Raw genomic sequence first — 21,977 nt, 5'->3', positions numbered from 1 at the left:
GTATAATGCAGGCCAGAGAATTTCACCCACTTACTTCTTAATTGAGCCCATTAACTTGCATGTGACTAAAGTATATCTTCCAGAAAGGGTCCAGTCTAGATTTTAAGACCCAAGAGAGGGGGAATCCACTACTTCCCTTGGTAGCTTGTTCCATTGGTTAATCACCCTCACTGTTAAAATATTGTCCCTTATTTCTACTTTGAATTTGTCTGGCTTTAATTTCCACCTGTTGGTTCTTGTTATGCCTTTCTCCATTTAGAATGAAGAGTCCTTTAGTATCTGGTATCTTCTCCCTGTGAAGGTATTTATACCCTGTAATCAAGTCACCCCTCAGTCTTCTTTTTGATAAACTAACCTGGCAGAGCTTTTTAAGTATCTCACTATAAGGCATTTTCTCCAGCCCTTCAATTATTTTTGTGGCTCTTTTATGCACCCTTTCCAATGTTTCAACGCCCTTTTTAAAATGTGGGCACCAGAACAGGATGTAGTATTCTTATATTAGCCTCACCAATACTGTCTATGGAACTAAAATCACCTTTCTCCCTCTACTCACTACTATCCTGTTTAGACATCGAAGGATTGCATAGCCCTTTTAGCCACACCATTGCTAATGTCAAGTTGTTTGCCCACTATGACACCTACATCCTCTTCAGAGTCACTGCTTTCCAGGACACAGTCCTCCATTCTGTAAGTACACCCTACATTTTTTATACCTATACATATGTTCTTGCACTTGTCAGTGTAAATATGTATTTTGTTTTCATGGGCACAGCTTACCAAACCATCCAGACTGCTCTGTTAGACTGCCCTGTGCTCATCATTATTTACCATTTTGCCAATCGTTGTGTCATCTGCAAATCAATTCTGGGCACATCTCTGCCAGATTTCCTGTGCAAGCTTGGGCAAGTCACCTAGCTTTTCTGTGCCTAAGCTCCCAATCTATAAAATGGGGATAATACTACTTCCCTACATTAGAAGAGCGTTATAGTATGCGAGTGCCTCAGAATCTTTGTTAGTTGGGCCAACAAGTATGGACAGATGGGTATTGCTAAGTTGAAGTGAATTCAATGAAAAGCAACAAAGACCATTAGGTGGACTGATTTAAGAGAAAATATTAAAAGAATTAAATATTAATAGGTTGACTAAGTGGTGATTAAATGAGGGATAGTAGCTTGAATCCTGCAGTCCAGGTAATGCAATGGAGTCTACAAGAATTTGAAACGTGTAAGCATGAAGGAAGGAAAAGTATTTAATAGGAGGAAAAGTATTTAATAGAATAAAACGGATTATAGCTAATTGTAGTGGGACAAATTTAAAATGAATAGTAGGAGAAGCTTCCTGGGAGTGATATATATTATCTGTGAGATAAACCCTCCAAAGAAGTTGCAAAAACCCTGTTGCTTGGCACATGGAAAGCTGATCTTCACAGAACACTAGCAAATGTAAAATAGAGAATAAACCTATGTTGGCAGATAGATGGACAGGATGATCTAAGAGATCTTTTTCATCTCTAGATTCAATGGAGAGTAGGAAGTGTTAATCCTGGGTTCCTTGCCTAATTCCACACTGGTCAATGATTACCTGCCTAGCCAAATTCCACTGTTGTTTCACTCTTCACTTCTTGCCCAAAACTCCTATGTAGAATTGCTGTGAAACCATAACAGCAATCACATCCCACTCCAAAAGTAGCTTCATTTTAGTGGGGAATGAAGTAATATGCTTGGTTTGTAATTCTGCAAAACACAGAGTCTTGCAAAAGGTATAGGAAGAGGAAAGATGGATGCTCTTCTGCTGGCAACACAGAACTGAGAATCAGAAGTATCTAGGTTTTATTTCTAAGATCTGGCAGAGACTCACTATGTGATTTTGGTTAAGTCACTTTCTCTCTCTCTCTCTCTCTCTAAAATGGGATATTTATCTACCTCAAAGGTGTGTTGTCAGGTTCAATCCATTACTCTCTATGAAGCATTTTGAGGGAAGATGTTTCAGGAATACAATGGACTCATTTATTTTATAAATCAAATAAGATTAATAAACTCTAGAGTATGCTAGTGATTCTTTAATGAAATGGTCATTATATCATCCAGACATAGACTTCAGACAGGTATTTTTACATATTTTATGAGATTTTACATCCACACATCTTTTTTTGCAAGATAGTAGCTGAGTTACTCTGACTCAGAGGCTTCCTATGCAAGTCCAGTCGCCATCTGTTATAAAGTCAATTTCTAATCATGGTCATGACTCAACATACATAATAGGCACAGAGCTCTGATTCCAGAATGGGACCATCACCATGCATACCCAGGACAAGGGAGTCACAGGAAGCACTCCCATTTGTTGTTTGTGTTGTGAAATTGTACAATCATTCATAAGCTTTCTAAAGCTCTGTTCCTTTAAATAGCACTCTCTAGAGGAAAAGCCCAGAAGCCTGGACATGAAACATTTTGTGGAAAGCTGATGGCCTCTAACAGTGCATGGTGACAAAGAGGGGTCATGTTTGGAAACCAAGTCTGAGCAACTGCAGAAAACTCAGGACTTCGCTATAAGAGATACTGAAACAGAAAATATCTCCTTGTGCAAGAAGAGAGAGGGTTAAAAACTTCATGCTGCTGCCTCTTTTTGGCATCACTTGATTACAACTCCAGCCACAACAACATATTCTGAAGCATAGTTGGAGCAAGTGGTTGTCTATAAATATAAGTATTAAGAATGTCCTCTCATTTGATTCAGACCTACTGACAAAGGACATAAATCTTCCTTTCTGTTGAATCCTGTCTGTTGAATGTTTCCTTGAGGGCAAGCTCCTGCTCCCTTTGAATTCAATTGAAAAACCTCACACAGACTTAAATTAGAGGAGGAACATTTCCTTATTGATTGAATGAGCATACGAGGTAGCAGAGAGGAAAAAATTCCTTAGTATTTGTCAAAGTGAGACATTTGTGCTTTTCTGCAGATGAATTTCTGGTCTTGATCAATGGGAGAAAATCTTACAGGCTAAACAAATCACTGTCTATTCCAGAAGCCTATGTGGGGAAGCTTTTATCTGCAGCAGAGCCTGGAGGCCCTAAAAGGCTGGAGAACAAGGTGACCATTGCAATCCGCCATAGGTAAATATTACTTTAGATGGTAAGGGAGGTGAGAAGGGAATTCCTTGGTGAGCACAAATCTTCTGCACAGTGCCACTTAGGCTAGTGGACGTCCAAGTCAACGCTGGATGTACACATTAACAGACTTCATCGACTTGGGCTGAGGTGCCTCCCGCGTCAGTAGGCATATGTGAGACCCTCCCACTCCTGCAGCATTTCCGGAGGGTACCAGTGCCCAATAGGCACCATTTCTTCTTTATTCTTCTGACTGAAGGCAGCCTTTGCTAACAATTTGCTAATTTAACTAACTAGAAAGACAATAGCCCCAAAGGGCAAAATTACAAGAAATCAATGAGGAAAGCGTTGAGGACAGTGTGTGTGATACAATCGCTCTGCACCTTCTGCGGTCACAATGGAATTGAAGTGCATGGAGACCCCCACCCCTCATTTCCCTTTTATGCCCTTGAAATCTTCTGCAAGAGTGGGGTGAATGGCCCCAGTGGGCATAGAAAAATTCGGCAGCTTGACACCAGAGGCACTATATCCCACAAATAGGAATACACAGAGGCCACTTGAAGAAGAACTACAAGGTACTTTGGAAAGTTAAAATGGGCTATGCCAGCCCTCATGTGATTTATCTGGGATTCTAGGTGTTTCAGACCTGACACATAAAATAGTGAGCCATCCCCGTGATTATAATTCTAATGCTAATATGGGTTTCACAAACATTGCTGAGAGAATATACCCCTTTCCTAGACCAGGCAAGTTTAATAGGCTTTCAATTATGAATCGTGTTCATATCTGTCAGTATCATTACAATCATAACATTTTATATTAGCAGTTAGATGCAGAGGGTAATTACCCTAAATGTCTCTGCTTCATCCCCTGCCAGCCCAGCAATGGCTGAAATTGGCAGCACAGGACCATAGTAGAGGTCTTGGATACCAGGATGTGAAAAAAAGACATCCTGGTTATACATCAGAGACCCATCTTCGGCAGGGAGTCTGACAGGCCTGCAGAAAGGAAAAGAAATAGCATATGAGCTGAGGAAGCACTTACAGAAAACAAACACTCATACATAGCTGGGAAGTATGTTTTCAAAACCTGGAGACTCTGACCCTTAGTTGACGTTCTAATGCAAACACTTTACCTCTATTATAATAATGAAAGACTGATGTAAACAACCAGTTTAAATGGCAGATACTGTTGTAATAAAGAATAATAGGCCTGGTCTACACTGAAAAGTTACATCAGCATAGCTATGTCGGCATGGAAAAAAACCACCCCCACTGAGCACTGTAGCTATCACAGCAAAATCCCTAGTATAGGTGCAGCTATGCAGACAGAAGAGGGCTTTTGTCAATATAGCTAACTTCGTTCAGGGAGGCAGTGTTCCTACAATGACTCCTTCTGTCAGTGTAGATTGAGTCTATGCTATGGGGCTAAGTGGACATAGCTGTGCCACTATAGCTATGCCAATATAGTCTCCATAGTGTAGACATACACATAATCTTTCTACTTCAGGAGAAGGTCTGAGCACAGAACTGGCAGTGGTGAACTTCTGCATTCTATCCCGATGTCTGCTTCTGACACTGATTCCTTTTTGTCTTGGGCAAGTAACTTAACCACTCTTGGGATATGTCACATAGCGATGAAAGACCAGAGACAGCAAGTCTCAGAGCTCAGGTCAACTGACTCAGGGTCACAGCACTTGGGCTGCAGGGATAAAAATAGCAGTAAAAAGTTTGGACACAGGCTGGAGCCTGGGTTTTGAAATCCTGTGAGGGGGGAGGGTCTGAGAGCCTCGGCTTCAGCCCGAGCAGCTACACTGCTATGTTTAGGCCCACTGTCAGTTGAACTGAGCCCTGAGACTTGCTGCTGCAGGTTTTTTATTTCAGTATAGTCATACCCTGGGTCTCAGTTTTCCCATCTGTGCATTGGGGTTAATAATTACCCTCCCAGCAGGGAGTTGTGAAGATTCATTGCTAAGGTTTGAAAAGTGCTTTAAAGATGAAAAATGCTCTAAATATTATTCTCCTGTTGCATTCTGAGTGGTATTCAGAAAGCGTCTTTTGTGTATGATCACCAATCAGATAGCAGAGTACCTATTAAAATGTATAAGGAAGGGTGAGTTTGCAGTAGTTTGGGGAATATGCCGATTTATGACGACAAAATTTTATGTAAAAATGTATAAATAAATAATAATCCTTCAACCAAATTCAGTTCCTGCCAACTGGAGTGAAGAGAGAGAAAAATAAATACATCTTCCTAAGTAAACTTTATAGTGATAAAAAGCAAAAAGAATCCAGCTTGATTTTCAGATCCCACATTAAAGGCTGGTCTACACTTACACATTTTACCAGCAAAACTGTGTCTGTGCGGGTTGTCACGTTTTGCTGACATAGGCATGCTGGTAAAAGCCCTAGTGTAGACTGTTATAATGATACAATAACAAGGAGTCCGGTGGCACCTTAAAGACTAACAGATTTATTTGGGCATAGGCTTTAGTGGCCCAAATAAATCTGTTAGTCTTTAAGGTGCCACCAGACTCCTTGCTGTTTTTGTGGATACAGACTAACACGGCTACCCCCGATAATGATATAATGGTACCTTATATCAGTATAACTTATTTCAGTTTTCAACTGGAATAAGCTATACTAGTATAAGCACTTTTATACGTCCACACTAGACAAGGTTTGCTGTTTTCTCTCTCTCTCTCTCTCTCTCTCTCACACACACACACTCACACAACTAGTATAGTTAAAGCAGCAAAACTATTAAGTGTAGACAAGCCCTGAGTCTGTAGTGTTGGGCGAATTACACTGAGCATTAGAAAAATCACCTTTGGACTTGTAAACTCATCACACAGGATATGTTAATCACAGAGAGAACAAGCGTTGGACCCAACCTGGGTTTTTTTTTTTTTGCAGACCAGTCTGTGACCACATCTTCTGCTTTAAAATACACACATTCCACTTTACTAAATGATCTTTGCAGGCAAGAAACTCTGTCTAAACATGGTAATCACATGCAACAGCAGCAGTGCAAGCTTTCCTACATTGCCCTGTCAATATTCCTCAGTCCTGTAATGGCAAAGCCACCTGCAGGAGTGGGAAGATAGTCCAATCTCCATGTGCATTCAATACTTGGCCTCTTAGCAAAGACTGCTACCAAATCTGACCATTCATATCAGCTATAGTGATGGTTGTAATGTGGAGACCTGAGCACTAGGAAATGTTATCACAAATTCAACACACAAAACTCAAGAGACAGACAGTTAAAGATCTTATTGGTTGTGATTTAAAGGGTTGTCAGTTAATCTTAATTGGATCCATGGTCTTTGTAAATGGATATACCTCAGTGATCCTAAACACTAAAATAAAGGTTTCAGAGTAGCAGCCATGTTAGTCTGTATCCGCAAAAAGAAAAGGAGGACTTTTGGCACCTTAGAGACTAACAAATTTATTTGAGCATAAGCTTTCGTGAGCTACAGCTCACTTAAAGCTTATGCTCAAATAAATTTGTTAGTCTCTAAGGTGCCACAAGTCCTCCTTTTCTTTTTACTAAAATAAAGTTAACTCTACAGTTTTCTTTTAGCCTGGAAGGTGTGTTACTTACTTTGACTTGAGATGATGCTCTTGATCATTCCTTTCGATATTCCAGACAGTAAGGGAGTTTTCATTGGACAAACAAAGCTGGTGCCAGCTCATGGGGTTAAAGCTCATAGAGGTCACTGTCACACCTGGTTGAGATTTACTGCACAAAAGGATATTTTCTTGCCAGTCCCTTCAAAAAGGAGAATTTAAAAAAAGTATCAAATAAGTCATAAAATTCAGAATGACCATTTAGACTCGATCCTGAGAAGTGCTGATTGACATCCATGGCAGTAGCAGATGCTCCACTCCTCAGGAATCTGGCACCTTGTCCCAGACAAAAACTGTCAATCAAGTTAATTCTTCTTGGTGGGAATGACAAAAGAAGCTGGATAATCAATCATACGTAAAATGAATATTGTTTAGGACGAAGATTGCTACTAACTAAGAGAAAACATTACAAGAATATGCAAAACAAATAGTGCTGCTGTGCATCACAGGCAGCTATGCTTTGTGGACAGGGCATTAGGCTGGAAGTCAGGAGACATAGGTTCTATCCCTAGCTCTGTCATTTATTCTTTGTGTAATCCTGGACAAGTCACTTCCCTCCACCCAGCTCTGTGCCTCAGTCTTCCTATCTATAGGACAGGGACCATAATCCTTACAGGCCTCTGAAAAAGAGCTTTAAGATGTATGGATAAAAATCCTATAATTATTATAGGTAAGAAGGTAAACATTTGTGTTTTCACATGCTATCCTTGGAATTGCTTAGCATCATTGAAGGAGAACAGTCACCATCTCCTGAACATCATATTTAACACTAACGTCTTATGAACATTTGCAATTTAAAAATATATTGATAGAGCACGTCACTTGAACTTGGAGTTGGAATTTCAGCTTTATTATGTATGACTAAGGTTGAAGTGAAGAACTCTAGCATGTACATGCTACTGTGTATGAGTTTAGTATAATCCTGCTGGTTTAGCTTGTGACAAATTCATTTATAGATATTGATCAGGATGCAAGACAATTATTAATATGAATATCACACTGGAAAAAAATGGGTGTTGGGAAACAAATAAAACATGATTTAAGGGGTATATTTTATCTTGATGCACTAGTATTAACACATGTTCAGTAGCTCCCATTAATATTAAAGGAAGTTAGAAGGTGAAATTCTGGCGTAAAAGGATGTTAGTGTAGCTCTCTCCCTAAAGATCTGTCCGTGTGCTCTGATACATAGCAAGCTGTGCCAAGCTTCTTTTGTTGTAGCTAATTTACTAAGATATGATGTGATATGGCGTATGTGTCTGAAAAAGCATCTGGCACTAAGCCATTGCTTTAAACAGAAGAAAGATCTAGGCATAAAATGTCTGTCATGAAAAGCCGCTTTTCATTATCCACAAGCTTCCTATACTTCAAGCCCAGGCTAACTTTAAAAAAATCTCTTTTATCTGTGCATAGCAAACAATTTGAGGATTACAATACAGATAGACATTGTACAATCATCATATTGAAATCGCAGAACAAATACTAAAAATATTTTGCTCTATTTTACCCTGTAAAATATTATTTCTGTGTACTCAAAGTAGGAAGAATGCACACTGATGGGTAATCAGACTGCTTAGATGAAGGCCCTGATTCTGTAATGAACTTCACACAGGTGCACTTAGTGGAGCTCACTGCAGGACCAAGGCCTAATATTATAACAACATCCTGGTTTTTTTTATTAAATCATTTCAGACTTGAATTGTGGGTCATTCCATTGTGACAACTAGCTGCTTGGGGTCAAATTCATTCTGGGGTCACTTTGCTGATTAAATAAACTTAAAGCAGATGACCTTACAAAGTTCCACTACTTTGAAAGGTTCCACCATTTCCAGTGGAATTTCCCATCTTACAGGACTGGCAGAACCTTTTAAACTGGTGGAACTTTTAAAGTGTACGCAAGGCATAAACTGGGCCAACCATGTTAATTCTGTTCTGAATGGTCATTGTTCATGCCTTTTAGACTGCTCTTCAAGACAGAGAGTCAGTTGTGTGATTGGCGTACTTTATCTGTTGTAAAGCATGTTTCAGCCTAAATCCTGAGCTGAATCACACAGCTAGAGTACGTGATGCATGTTATTCTTCTCCATTGGGGACTGAGAAGAAGAATCATTATTATTTATTATTACCGCAGTAGGTTGGGCATGGTGGCGCACGCCTGTAATCCCAGCTACTTGGGAGGCTGAGGCTGGCGGATTGCTCACAGGTTTTGAGCTGCGGTGCTCTATGCCAATCAGGTGTCCAGTGCCACTGACAGCCTGGCCAGCAGGTGGCTGAAGGACTGGCTAGAATAACACAAACAATGTGTTGTGATTGGCGCGCTCTCTCTGTGAGGGCTGATGGACCAATTGCTCAAGGTGGCAGTTGCCTTCTCACCCCCCACATGCCCCTGTACAGCCAAGGGTCTCTTGGAGCTGAGCTGTACACAGGATAGACACTTCTTGTGAATGCCTGCTTGCCCCATGATCCTCCCTCCCTGTGCTGTGGAACCACTCCAGAAACAAAGGTAGGGGCAGGATTTAAGTTGCTCACAAAGATCAACTTAAAAAATAAACAATGAGTTCTATTTCATTATCCTCAACCTATCTCACCATATGTCTTTTCATGGCACTGAAGCTTCAAATAATCAGACCAAGTGGCTCAAGCACCTCATGAAGTGCTGCTGTTTGGCACAGCTATGAAAGACACCTGGCTTCAAGTGCTAGTCCAGGTCTCTTCATCCCAAAGCTGTGAATGCTGTGGAAGTTGATCCTGCTGAGGTGATTGAATGGATACACGTGACCCTCAGGACAATGAAAGAGCGGTTGGGGCTTTAAAGCCCCTTTCCTGTTCTCAGCTGGAAGTTGTGACAAGGATGGTGGTGTTTTAAGGAGAGAGAAACTGGGAACTCTCAGGGATTTGATAGGAGTGCTGAGACTTTTTATTGGAAAACAAATATGTAGCATTTACAAAGCATTTTATATCCCCAATCTGCTTTACGAACTTTAACTAATTAATCCTCATATAAGCCCCATGAAGTAATTAAGATTCATTATCCCCATTTTACAGAGGGAGTAGCTGAGCAGGAATGTTAAATGGCTTGCCTAGGACCATCGAGAAAGTCAGCATTAGAACTCAGCAATTTCTGGCTACCAGTCCTGTGCTCTAGCTAGCAGGCAACTTTCTCTCACAATTACCACTGCAGTCAGCTTCCAGGACTGTTCACATAATTAAGTGGTGGAAAGGCTTATTTTCCTGTTATAAATATATCAAAATGTAAAATCTTGAAGAAAACAGTCTGGAAATTAGCTATGGCAAAATAATAAATCTTTTATGAAGTCCTACTCAATGCAAGGCAATTCAGGCAGAGAATGTTTGCAGACAGTGGCAGATCAGAGAGGAATGAGGAAGCCAAGGCATCATTTGGCCTTACTGGTTTCTCTTGGCAAGTCAGTGAATTGAAGCTCTGCTCAAGGAGTGCACATATAAAAACCTTCACCTAAGTATCCAGTATTAAAGAAACAGGTCTGATACTTACCATATTGAAAGAGCAAATTCTGGGACTGAAGAGTAACTGGCCAGATAAGGACCCGTGTAACTGAATGCAAGTAAAGAGTAGTCCAGCTGAGCCTGCCCTAAAATATAAAATTAATAGCAATGATTTTAGTCAGCCTTCGGCTTCACTTTGTACAACCACAAGCTTGAAGGAATAATCCACGATTATTCACTTTGATTTGATCATACAAAGACAATTTTCATTACGGTTTTTAAGAAAAACAAAAAAACAAAAAAAAGAAGATATAAAACTGCTTCTATAGTTCTGTTCTAGAAATAGAATAGTCCTCACAGGTATCTATGTCCACTCACCACTCCAATCCAAGCCAACACATGACTGCCCCCCATGGAACATTCTCCTGGGCTTTTCCATCTTGTTTTATTAAAACTTTGTGCTTCTATGGTGCTTTCCCTCCAAGGATCTCAAAGTGCTTTACAAACATTTATTTATTCACCAGCTGCCCCCGGCAGTAGAGAAGTATTAAGATCCCCATTCAACAGATTGGGAAACTGAGGCATAGAGAGGTTAAGTGACTTGCTCAAGATCACACAGGAAGACTGTGGAATGGGGAATAATATAAACCAAATTTCCTAACTTCCAACCCTTTAACCAGAAGACCATCAACTGAGCTGTCTCAAACAACAGAATTTAGTTGGTGTTGGTCCTGCTTTGAGCAGGGGGTTGGACTAGATGACCTCCTGATGTCTCTTCCAACCCTAATATTCTATGTTTCCCACCACTTTCCCTGGGAGACTGCTCCAGTTTAATTAATCTCATTGGTAGGAAATCTTCCCCATTATTCAGCCTATGTTTTCCTTTAATTAATTTCACCCCATTAAAGCCCTCCACTCCTGCTTTGCTGTTCACACTCCTTAAATGTTTACTGCCATATTCCCCTTTAGTTGTTGTTAACCAAGCTATACATGTATGTGTTTTTACTCCTAAATGATTATCAACTGGTTGAGTCTGTGCATAGCATACCAAATCAAATTTAAGGAAGAGTCTTTAGGCTCTTAGTCTTAAGGCTTAAGCAAAATACACCTCTCTAACTGGAGAAAGGCTGCCCTTTGCCTGCTATGTTTGCATTTTAAAGAATTTAGCTGAGCCATTCATATTTCTATAGTTTGAAAGAATCCATTGTGAGGACAGAGAGGCTGGCATCATTCTTCAAGTGATTAACTCAGCCCATGAAGTATGGTACTCCAAAGTAATATACCCAGCAATAAAACAGGGTAAGATGTGGCAAAACCAATGTTTCTTTCTATGGAGTAAGAAATATGGAGTCTTCTTAGTCAGGATAGGACAACATTAAAAACCAACTTCTTCAGATGCAGATGCCCTAAAAAACCCAAATTCAATGAGAACTTCTTTGCCTACTGAGAAAATCATTGTGCATGTTTCTTTAATTGTCTTATTCAGAAGGAAAAGATCAAATATTAATACAAGGTATTTTAATCAAGCTGCTAGCACTGCTGACTCAGTCCCTGTTCCCACTGAAATCCATTGCAAAGATCTCACTGACTTCCATGGGTGCCGCGTAAGCCCTTAATATTGCCCTCTCATTCAGCTCTTAGCCACGCTTACAAATTCAATGGGATTGTAGTGGATCTAAGGGCTGTAGATCTGGGTCTTTATTTGAAAGCAGTCCAGGGATCTTTATAGTGCTCCCTGCATCTCTCCTGTCATTAGATACCTTTCTGCCATGCTATTTTAAGAGGTTTCTATTCTTACCAAAATGCCCTTCATGAGATGATGATTTAGTATTTATTTTAATGGAATAGGAACCAGGAAAGGAAACCCCCATCACTACCTTTTATTTCTGACCGTTTAACCAGTCCTGGAAAAGTGTAGATATAGATGACAGGATTTAGCTTCTGGTCTGAAAAAGCCACCACTTGACTTTTCCCATTCACTGCAAAGGCTCCAACGTGACCATTCTTGCACTTCAGCACTGTCTTCTTCTTTGTTTCAATGTCAACAAAAAGGATGTAGTTGCCACAGGGGTAGCAGATAGTCTTGTCATTGACAAAACCAACATTCCTGTTTGTGAATCCCTGAACCCATCTTTGGGGAAAAAACAAGGGAGCATTATACACTGGACATAAATACATTTTATTTAAAAAAACAACATGAAACAAGAGGATGGCAGCAAACGGAAATTATAGTGATCCAAGGCCTGGGACTTGCTATATTCAGTCCTGGACCCGTGTCAGAAAAACACCAGTAGGAGGGCCAGAGACAGTTTCACGATCCATAATCACGAATCATTAGAGCAGCACTTCTCAAAGCATGAGGCATGCCCCATTTGGGGAGGCACGAAAGACCAGCAAGAGGAGCTTGGACAGATGTCTGCATTTTTCTCTAGTTTCAGATTTCACTTAAAAAATCTGCCTGGTCCACACACAGCGCTTGTAACCATTTCTGTTAAGGGTGTGATTTTTCACTGAAAGAGTTATAATGGCACAGCCCCCAGTGTAGATGCAGTTATGCCAGTATAAAGGTGCCACCTTCACTGCAAAGTTTGCCGGCATGACTACGCTAGGAGTGTGTGTGTGTGTGTGGGGAAATATCACACCACAACTGCCATAGCTATGCTAGCAACGCCTCCCTCCTCCCCACCCGTGTAGGCACAGCTATACTGACAGGAGTCCCTTTCCTGATATAGCTTATGTCACTCAGGGAGGCAGAGCCAGTTCTAGGTTCAGATAAGCATGGCAGTCTCCCTGAGTGCCAACTTCCAGGTGGCACCATACTGCTGTGCCACTCAGCTTTGCGGGGGCTGTTTTGGCTTGGCCTCTTGGGGTGAAATTTTTTCCTGCTGTGGCCAGCAAAATGGCTAGGACTGCTCCTGCAGAGAAGGTCAGGACTCCTTTTATTGGTATCAGCTGCATCTCCACTAGAGGACTTACTCTTACAGCTATATAGGAAAAGCCTTTGTAGTTAGACTAGCTCTTACTCCCACAAGAGTCAGTTATAGTGGTATAAAGCACCTTCATCCCAGGATAACTGTGTCCACATTAGGGTGGCTATACCACTTCAACTATACCGGCATTGTTGAAGTGATTCAACTTTTGAATGCAGACAAGGCCTTAGTCTTTAGCTCTTACAATCAGAAAAAAAACCTTTAAAATTTGATCCAAGTGTAATTGACAACATCTGCCCGAATTTACAGACGACTTAAAATAATAGCTCTACTGCCCCATTGATTTCAATGCATGCTAACTCAAATGCCAACAATAGTTAACAGTGTAGACATTTAAAGTATTTCACAGGGTGGAGGCAGGGAAGATGCATACATTAAGATAGGTAGACCTTTAGCAACAGGTTAGGTTTACAAGGAGGATAGAATTGGTTTCATTTTCCTGAAGGGTATGTGCTTTAAAACTTTCAAAAGTTTGGGTAGCACTGTACTAAAGCTAGAAATACATACCTTATACTTGTGATCTTTATTCTTCAGCCTCTTTTGTCATAAGGTTTTGTGACAGATTGGCAGACGGGTTCCCTCACTGTCCCATTAACCCTTTGTGTAGTACCTTCCACAGTTAGCACCTTCTCTTCTTTATTCTGTGCCTAATCTCTCCCTCTCTTCTGTCCTTTTCTAAGACTTGGTCTACACTACAGAGTTAGGTCAACGTAAGGCAGCTTATGCTGACCTAACTCTGTAAGTGTCTACACTACAACATTGCTCCCGCCGATATAAATTGCCCACTACACTGACCTAATAACTCCACCTCCACAAGAGGTGTAGCACTTAGACCGATGTAGTTAGGGTGATGCAGTGTCTGTGTAGACACTGTGTTACTTACATCACCTGTTGGCTGCGAAACCCATTGTATGTGGCTCACAGCTCAAGCTTCTGGCACCAGGGTGGGTGGGGAGGCTCTAGCTGTCAGTGCCTCACTATGCCTCACACAGTTAAGTTAGTGGAAGTGCTCCTGGTGAGGATGAGCACCACCAACAGAAGGAACATTGTGTGGACATGAATCACTGCAGTAATTATTGTGGTGGCTGTATATCAACCTAACTTAGGTTGACCTAAGTTTGTTGTGTAGACAAGGCCAGGGTCTTTTCTCTTAGCACTTCTGTGAATTTTTCTACTTTCTGTTTTCCTTTTCTATAGTGTTTCTTTTGGGTGGAGTGCTCTCCTCCCCTTCCCCACATGACGGCTTTCTCTTACTCTCTGTCCCACTCACCAGAGGGCTACCTGCTCCTTGAGAAGTTTGGGGGTGTTCATTTGTGCTTCCCTGAGGAATCAACACATGCTCACAGATCAGCTGAGCAACATGGCATCAGAAAAGAGAAGTTAAGCTGGTAAGCTTCTTCCTGAGCCCTCTACAGATGCACCAGATTTATGGCCAGCCAGCCAGGTTCCACTTCAAAACTACTTCTCATTTGAATTTTTTATTTTATATAATATAATATATTATATTATAAAACAAGTCAAAATTGGAACAAACTATTTCAATTTTATTTAAACGAAAAAGTTGGAATTTTGTTTCATAGAAATTTTCAATTTTTTTTGTTTTCATTCCAGTTCAGAATAGGAAAAAAAATTCAGAATCACAGATTTCTCCATGAATTGGAAAATCCCATTCCCACCCAGCTCTAGAGGTCACCTCAAGTCTCTTGAGTGATCCCAGATTGAAGGTGGGGACAGCACTGGCCAGCTTCAGAGACAGAGGAATATTACTATTTGAGGATCAGAAGGCTTGTGGTTGCAATGTGAGGCTTTTGAGAGAGAAGATTAAATGATTAAGGGTTAAATGATTCTCTCCTTCAATAAGTGCTGAAGCTAACTGCAGGCTCTGCTTCCAAATATCAGTAATGGTAGACACGATGGCTGAGATACTCAAAACAGTAAAGGGGTTTTAAACACTTATTTTCCATTAATCGAACAGAAAATGTATGTAAATCCCTTGGAAATCTCAACCAATATACATGTGCAATAGATTAATTTGACTGTAATTCATTTTTGCACAAAGCCAGAAAGGATGTTGTGGGACTGTCATATGCTTTGAGAGGAAAAAGATTTTCATTGCACACAGGTGGGACAATTGTAGTGTCTGTGGGGATCAAAAAATCCCAAATCTCTGATCTTTAAGGGACTGGCAGAGACAGGGAGAGAGGGCGGAGGGAAGGAAATAAAGAGGTTGAGAGCCACTGGGGTGGGAAACAATGGAGTTCAGGGGATATAGAGGGATTACAGAAATTTAGGGGATTGGGGCTCAGAGGTTCTGGACAGGATGGAACTGAGGGAGGGGGACAGATTGAGTATGTGGGTTCAGGGATAGGGAGGTCAGCAGGTGAGATAGGAGCTGAGGGTGAGGTGGCAGGCTCTGAGGGGTGAGGTACATGGGGGTTAATGGGCTGGGGCACATGGGAGTTATGCGTAGGGTACAGGGGGTTGAGGTGTGGGTACATGGGGTTAATGGGGTGAGAGGGGCTTGTGGTATACGGGGTTAATGAAGAGAGTCTCAGGGGTGGGGTACTTGAGGTTTAATGGGGAAGGGCTGAGGGGATTGGGTATATAGGGGCTAATGGGGGGGTTAAAGGGTGGGGTACAGGTGGTTAACAAGGGGGCTGAGGGGCTCGGAAACAGGATAAATGGGGTGGGGATCAGAGGCAGGTTACATGAGGATAATGACTGGGGTGGAGCTGAGGGGTGAGATACATAGTGGTTAATGGTTTCAGAGTAGCAGCGGTGTTAGTCTGTATCCGTAAAAAGAAAAGGAGTACTTGTGGCACCTGAGAGACTAACAAATTTATTTGAGCATAAGCTTTCGTGAGCTACAGCTCACTTCATCGGATGCATTTGATTCTCAGATGGGCCAAGCACCTCTAGTTGCCATTGGCTTAGATTGGGCATTCTTTGGATACTCAGGACCTCCAAAGATCAGACCTTTCATCTCTCTGTGCCTCAGTTCTCAGTCTAAAATGGGGACGATGATGCATTCCTATCTCACGGGGTGGGCGTGGGGGATGAATATAAATTCATGAATGTCCATAAGGTACAGTAATAAGATATTACAGTGATTATATTAGTTTATAACCACTTAGGGCTTGTCTACACTTGAAATACTACAGTGGCACAGCTGCAGCTGCTATGGTGCTTCAGTGTAGACACTATCTATGCTGACGAGAGGGATTCTCCTGTCGGTGTAAGTAATCCTACTCCCTGAGAGGCGGTAGCTAGGTCAATGGAAGAATTCACAGGGATTTAAATTGGCTTAAGTATGCCGCTCAGGGATGTGGATTTTTCACACCTCTGAGCTCATGAAAGCTTATGCTCAAATAAATTTGTTAGTCTCTAAGGTGCCACAAGTACTCCTTTTCTTTTTATAGTGGTTAATGGGGTAGGGATGAGAGGCTTAGGGGGTGGGATGCATGGGGTGGGACTGAGGGGCAGGGCATGTAGGTGTTAATGGGGGTTCAGGGTTGGAGCACATGGGTGGCTTGGGGGCAGGCTACATGAGGATCAATAGGGAACTCGGGAGGCACGGTACATGTGGGCTAATAGGAGGATGGGGGTGGGGCACATGAGAGTTCAGGGCACATGAGGGTTAATGGGGGGCTGGGCACATGGAGGTGAACGGGAGCTGAGGGCAGAACACCTAGGGGTTAATACAGGTGGGGGGCACATGGGGTTAACGGCTGGGGCTGCAGACAAGACTAATGGGGTACTGAGGGGCTCAAGCACAGGGCACATGGCGTGAATGGGAGTGCTGAGGGGCTCAGGGGTGGAGGCATAGGCACCTCAGGGGGCAGGGCACATGGCGGTTGGGGGAGCTGAGGGCAGGACACTGGAGGCACTGAGAGGTTAATTGGGCTGGGCACTGGAGGCTCAGGGAGGTACAGTACATGAGAGTTAAGGGGGTGGGGCACAGGAGGCTCAGGGAGGTACATAGGGCTAAGGGGGACTGGGAGTGGGGCACATGGGGTTATTTGAGGGGCTCAGGCAGGCACATGGGGCTAAGGGAGACTGGGGGTGGGGCACATGGGGGTTATTTGGGAGGCACAGGCGGCTCAGGGAGGCACATGAGGCTAAGGGGGGCTGGGGTGGGGTACATGGGGGTCAAGGGGGTAGGGCACAGGCAGCTCATAGAGGCAAATGGGGCTAAGGCGGACTGAGGGTGGGGCACATGGGGGCTAAGGGGGCAGGGCACAGACGGCTCAGGCAGGCACGTGGGGCTAAGGGGGGCTGGGGGCGGGGCACAGGGGGCTAAGGGGGCGGGGCTCAGGGGGGCACGTGGGGCTAAGGAGGACGGGTGGGGCACATGGGGGCTAAGGGGGCAGGACACAAGCAGCTCAGGCAGGTTCGTGGGGCTAAGGTGGGCTGGGGGCGGGGCACAGGGGGATAAGGGGGTGGGGCACAGGGGGCTCAGGGGGGTACGTGGGGCTAAGGAGGACGGGTGGGGCACATGGGGGCTAAGGGGGCGGGGCACAGGCAGCTCAGGGAGGCACATGGGGCTAAGGGGGGCTGGGGGAGGGCCACATTGGGGCTAAGGGGGCGGGGCACAGGCGGCTCAGGGAGGCACCTGAGAGTTAAGGGGGGGCTGGGCGGGGCACAGGCGGCTACGGGGGCTGTCATGGCGGGCTATGAGCGCCCTCCCCCACCTCACTTCCAGGTCGGCTCCTTTGGCGACGCGGCGGCCGATGTCCTCCCCATTCTCCGCGTCAGACTCCATAGCCCCCAACCCCAGCAGCACAGGCCCCGCGGCCGCACCGTTTACATCGGTCTCCTAGGAACAAGAACAGCCTCTGCCATTGGCTATTGCGGTGCTTCCCCCGTACGCCAACTTCCAAACATGCAGCTGATTGGCTAAACTCTCACTGCCGGCAGCAACCAATGAGCGATGGGTTGGCAGTTAAAGGGCCAGTGCAGTATTGGGAGGGAGAGGCTGTAGGCGGTCTCTACTGTGGGGCCCAGAGCCCTAGGTCTTTGTCCTTTATCCCCTGCCTGGCAACTGACCCCAACATCTGCCCTCTCCTCTACCAGCCACTCCTATGGGGGCAGGGTAGCTTTGCACTGCAGCAGAGCTGAGAAATAAGGAGCTGATAGTGTAGACAAAACAGGACCAGTTTGAGTCAAAATCACTTTGAATTGTAAAAGAGGGTCGATTGGAACAGAGGTCTGCCATAGACCCCCAGGATCCCACTTGGGTATGGCTAGAGACTGCTCTAATAATATTAGAGCAATGAATACTATTGGGAATTGTGCCATAATGGGAGACTTTAACTTCCCAGCAAATTACAGTGCTAGGGCCCTGTGATTGCTGGATGTGATACATTTTCTTCAAATCATCACCAAACCAACAAGAAATGATGCAAGTTAGACTTGGTGTTGGTAAATAGAGAGGACATCATAAAAGAGCTGCTCATAGGAAATAATTTTGGATTAAGTGATCATGAGTTGATTCAGTTTAAATTAAATGGAAGGATAATCAAAACTTGATTAGGGTTAACCCTAACCCAAAACGTAAGTATCCTCTTTTTTTTTATTTGAAAAGGGCAGTCTTTGGGAAATCAAGGGAATTAGTTAAAGGTGTCAGCCATGCTGAAGAACTCAAGAACATAAATATGGAGGAGGCTTGGAATATCTTCAAATCAACTATACAAAAATGGAAATTTGCAACCCAAGCAAGGGAAAAAACTTGTTGGGAAAGGCACGAGATCCAGGTGGATGAATAACCGCCTCAAAAAGTTTAGTAGAAGTAACCAGAGAGCCTATTGGGAATGAGAGAGAGCCTATAGGGAATTAAATGGAACAGCAAAGAAAGCTACATCTTGGAGGTTAGATAATGTAGGAATAAAGTTAGAATTGCTAAAAGCCAAGATGAATTAGCTGTTGCTAAGGAAACTGAATAATAAAATGGTTTGTTATGTAACCCTTCTGCCAGGCCAAGTTGATAGCAGCAAGGGCCAGGTTCAGTACACAGGGGTTCCCTCTCATCAAAGCAAATGCAAAACTGGCTCGAGCCCCCACCCAGTGACCTGGGAAAATCTTACACACCCCCTGGGCGCCTCAAAGAGATAATACTTCCCCTCTCGCAAGCACAGAGTCTGGGTGTAGCAGAGAATCTTTAATAACATGAGGTAAACGACATCAGCATTAAATTGGGGAAACACCACAACTAGTGTTCATTAACTAAACTATGAGCAAAGACCCACCCCAGCAAATTGGGCCACATCCTTTCCCTCGGGTTCTTGAGTCCCAGAACCCAAACGTCTCTTGAGTCCAGCAATCCACAAATCACCCAAAGTCCAAAAAGTCCAGCCCCAGAGTTCAAAAGTTCATCTGCAGAGTGTTGCTCCCCAGTCTGGCTAAAATGTGCCTGTGTGTGGGGGGAAAGAGGTAAGGGACACCTTACGTGTCCTGAAGCTGACTGCCCCACAGGGCTCTGCTCCGCTGTCTCATGAACGGCTCCACTCTGCACAGCTGGCCGTCTCACGAACAGGTCCGCTCTGCACAGCTCGCCTTGCCGTCTCACAAACACTCCGCTGTCTCACAAACAGCTCCGCTCTGCACAGCTCGCCTCACTGTCTCACAAACGCTCCGCCAGCCTATCCACAAACAGCACCACTGCACTCTAGATCTTCTGGCTCCCCACTACTTGACACAGTGCTCAATGATTCCAGCTCTCAGTGATTTCAGCTCATAGTAGTGGGACCTTAGTGCTAGTGCACCATAAGGCCAAAGTGAATTCAGCACAGTACCTGTAACAAAACTCTTAACAGACCCAAAATTAGCTCTGACATTCCACAGTGGAGAAAGACAGAGGTGCAATTGGTGTTCCAGGCCCACACCACCAGGTACTAATACCTGTCTCAAGCCTCTCTCCATTCACAGAGTTTTGGAACCCATGTCCCTTGCCTAGCGAGGGCTAGTTAGTTGATGGTGAGTCTCTCCATCATAACAAAAGGCCAAGTACAGTTCCAAGCACAGTTCCCATAATCAGGGTAATAACAATTTATTCTTCCCGCCCCAATAACAGAGACACTGGGGATCCCACAACAGCCAAAGTGACCATTTGGGCAGTTATGGCCTCATTCTAGGCGGGGTGGGTGTGCCTATGCAAATGAGATCAGCCCCTGAAGTTCTTTTCCACAACTTGCCACACCTCACCACCAGATGTCAGGGTGGAGCTCATCCTGACTCTGCTTACAGTTATATAAATAAAAAATGAATAAGGAAGGATGTTTGAACTGCTATGGAGCCGAAATGGGGAAGGAGATTAAAGATAAATATAGGTATGGCCCAACATCAATGAATACTTTGCCCAACATGTCCGAGGAAATCATCTAACCTTCAGAGATGTGAGGTTCAGGATCAGCCTCCCAATAGAAGTTGTGGGGGCGAACAACTTAAATTAGTTTTAAGAGCAAGCTGGAGAAAAGTATGAATGCAATTGTATGATGAGATTGCTTGTGATGGTAGGGGGCAGGGCTTAGCAACATTTGGGCTCACTTCTAGTTTGTGTCTTCTCTTCCTAAAAGCTCATGCTTCAGGACTACTGCCAGCCCCTGCAAGGATCAGGAAGGGATTCCTGCCATCCCTAAATGTATTCTGGGTTGTTGGGTGGTTTGGTTGTTTGGGGGTTTTTTTGGGTCTCTTTCCTTTGAAGCAACAGAGATGGTGGTAGCTGGAGATGGTACATGGAAGGGGGTGGGCCAGTGCTCTGAGGTGGTACCAAGCATTCTGTCTCTTGGTTGTTTGGCTGGCTGGTTCTACCTCACGTGCTCAGAGTCTAACTCATCACCATATGTTGGGTTGGGAAGGAATTTTCCCCCCAAGTCAGGCTGGTAGTGACCTTGGAGGCTTTTGGCCTTTCTTTGCAGCGTGTGGGCAGGGCCGGATTAATGCATGGGCTTTAGGGGCTGCAGCCTAGAGCCTTGGGCTAAAGGGGGCCCTGCAGGCCCGTGGGCTGGATGTGGCCCACTGCTTCTTTTCATCCAGCCCATGGCAAGTCTCCATGGTGACGGGCATTCAGGGAATCTTTGCACACTGCCCCAGCTCCCATTGGCCAGGTATGAGTGCAGAGTGGCCTGGCCCCTCTGTCTAGGAGTCGGGTATGCTGGCCACCTCGGGGAGCAGAGCCGCGTGAAGCCAGGGCAGGCAGGGATCCTGCCTTAGCCCTGCTGTGCCACCGACCAGGAGCTGCCCGAGGTAGGCGCCTCCTGGCCAGAGCCTGCACTCCCAACCCCTCCTGCACCGCACCCCTGTCCCATCCCTGTGCCCCTCCCCCCCCTCAGCTGGAGCTGCACTCCCTCCCGCACCCCACTCCACCTATGGGTGCAGGTCTTTTGCCAGAATTATCTGGCTATATCTCACTTACTTATTTTCTTGCTGTTGCAAGGGCCTAGAGCATTGGTCAGCTTCGGTCCCTCCTATTCTTTCCCTGTGGTACATAATACTCTAGTCTCCTGTGGGCTGTAATACTTTGATTTGATTTTGGTTGTTGGGTTTAGTGTGCAGGTGCTGGGTGGTATTGATGGCCTGTGATATGTAGGTGGTCAGGCTACGTGATCCAGTGGTCCCTTGCGACCTTAAACTCTATGGTCCACCCACCCACCTCAGCTCTCACCTGATATCAACCCCCCCACACACACCTCTCTCCTACCCACCTTACCACCCATCTGGTAGCAGCCCCCCTGGCTCCCTCCTTTACCAGCCATCAGCTATCCCCTCCTTACCAACAACCTGATATCAAATCT

At 44.2% G+C, this 21,977-nt stretch overlaps 1 protein-coding gene across 1 annotated transcript in view; it reads right to left on the bottom strand.

Moving 5' to 3' along the window:
• Positions 1-18,012, bottom strand: part of CFAP43 (cilia and flagella associated protein 43) — an 88,822-nt gene extending 70,810 nt beyond the window's left edge. The window contains exons 1-5 of the mRNA XM_074959402.1: positions 17,880-18,012; positions 12,076-12,329; positions 10,248-10,344; positions 6,708-6,875; positions 3,952-4,102 (exon numbers count right to left, since the gene is read on the bottom strand). Of these exons, the coding sequence (XP_074815503.1) occupies positions 3,952-4,102; positions 6,708-6,875; positions 10,248-10,344; positions 12,076-12,329; positions 17,880-17,950 (741 nt within the window). The 5' untranslated portion in view covers positions 17,951-18,012. The remainder of the gene's footprint in view (positions 1-3,951; positions 4,103-6,707; positions 6,876-10,247; positions 10,345-12,075; positions 12,330-17,879) is intronic.
• Positions 18,013-21,977: the final 3,965 nt, after the last annotated feature.

Source organism: Natator depressus, chromosome 7 (assembly GCF_965152275.1).
Source record: "Natator depressus isolate rNatDep1 chromosome 7, rNatDep2.hap1, whole genome shotgun sequence".
NCBI classification, from domain to species: Eukaryota; Metazoa; Chordata; order Testudines; family Cheloniidae; genus Natator; species Natator depressus.
The sequence above is the reverse complement of the archived record's forward strand: the minus strand, read 5'-3'. Positions and strand labels throughout refer to the sequence as shown.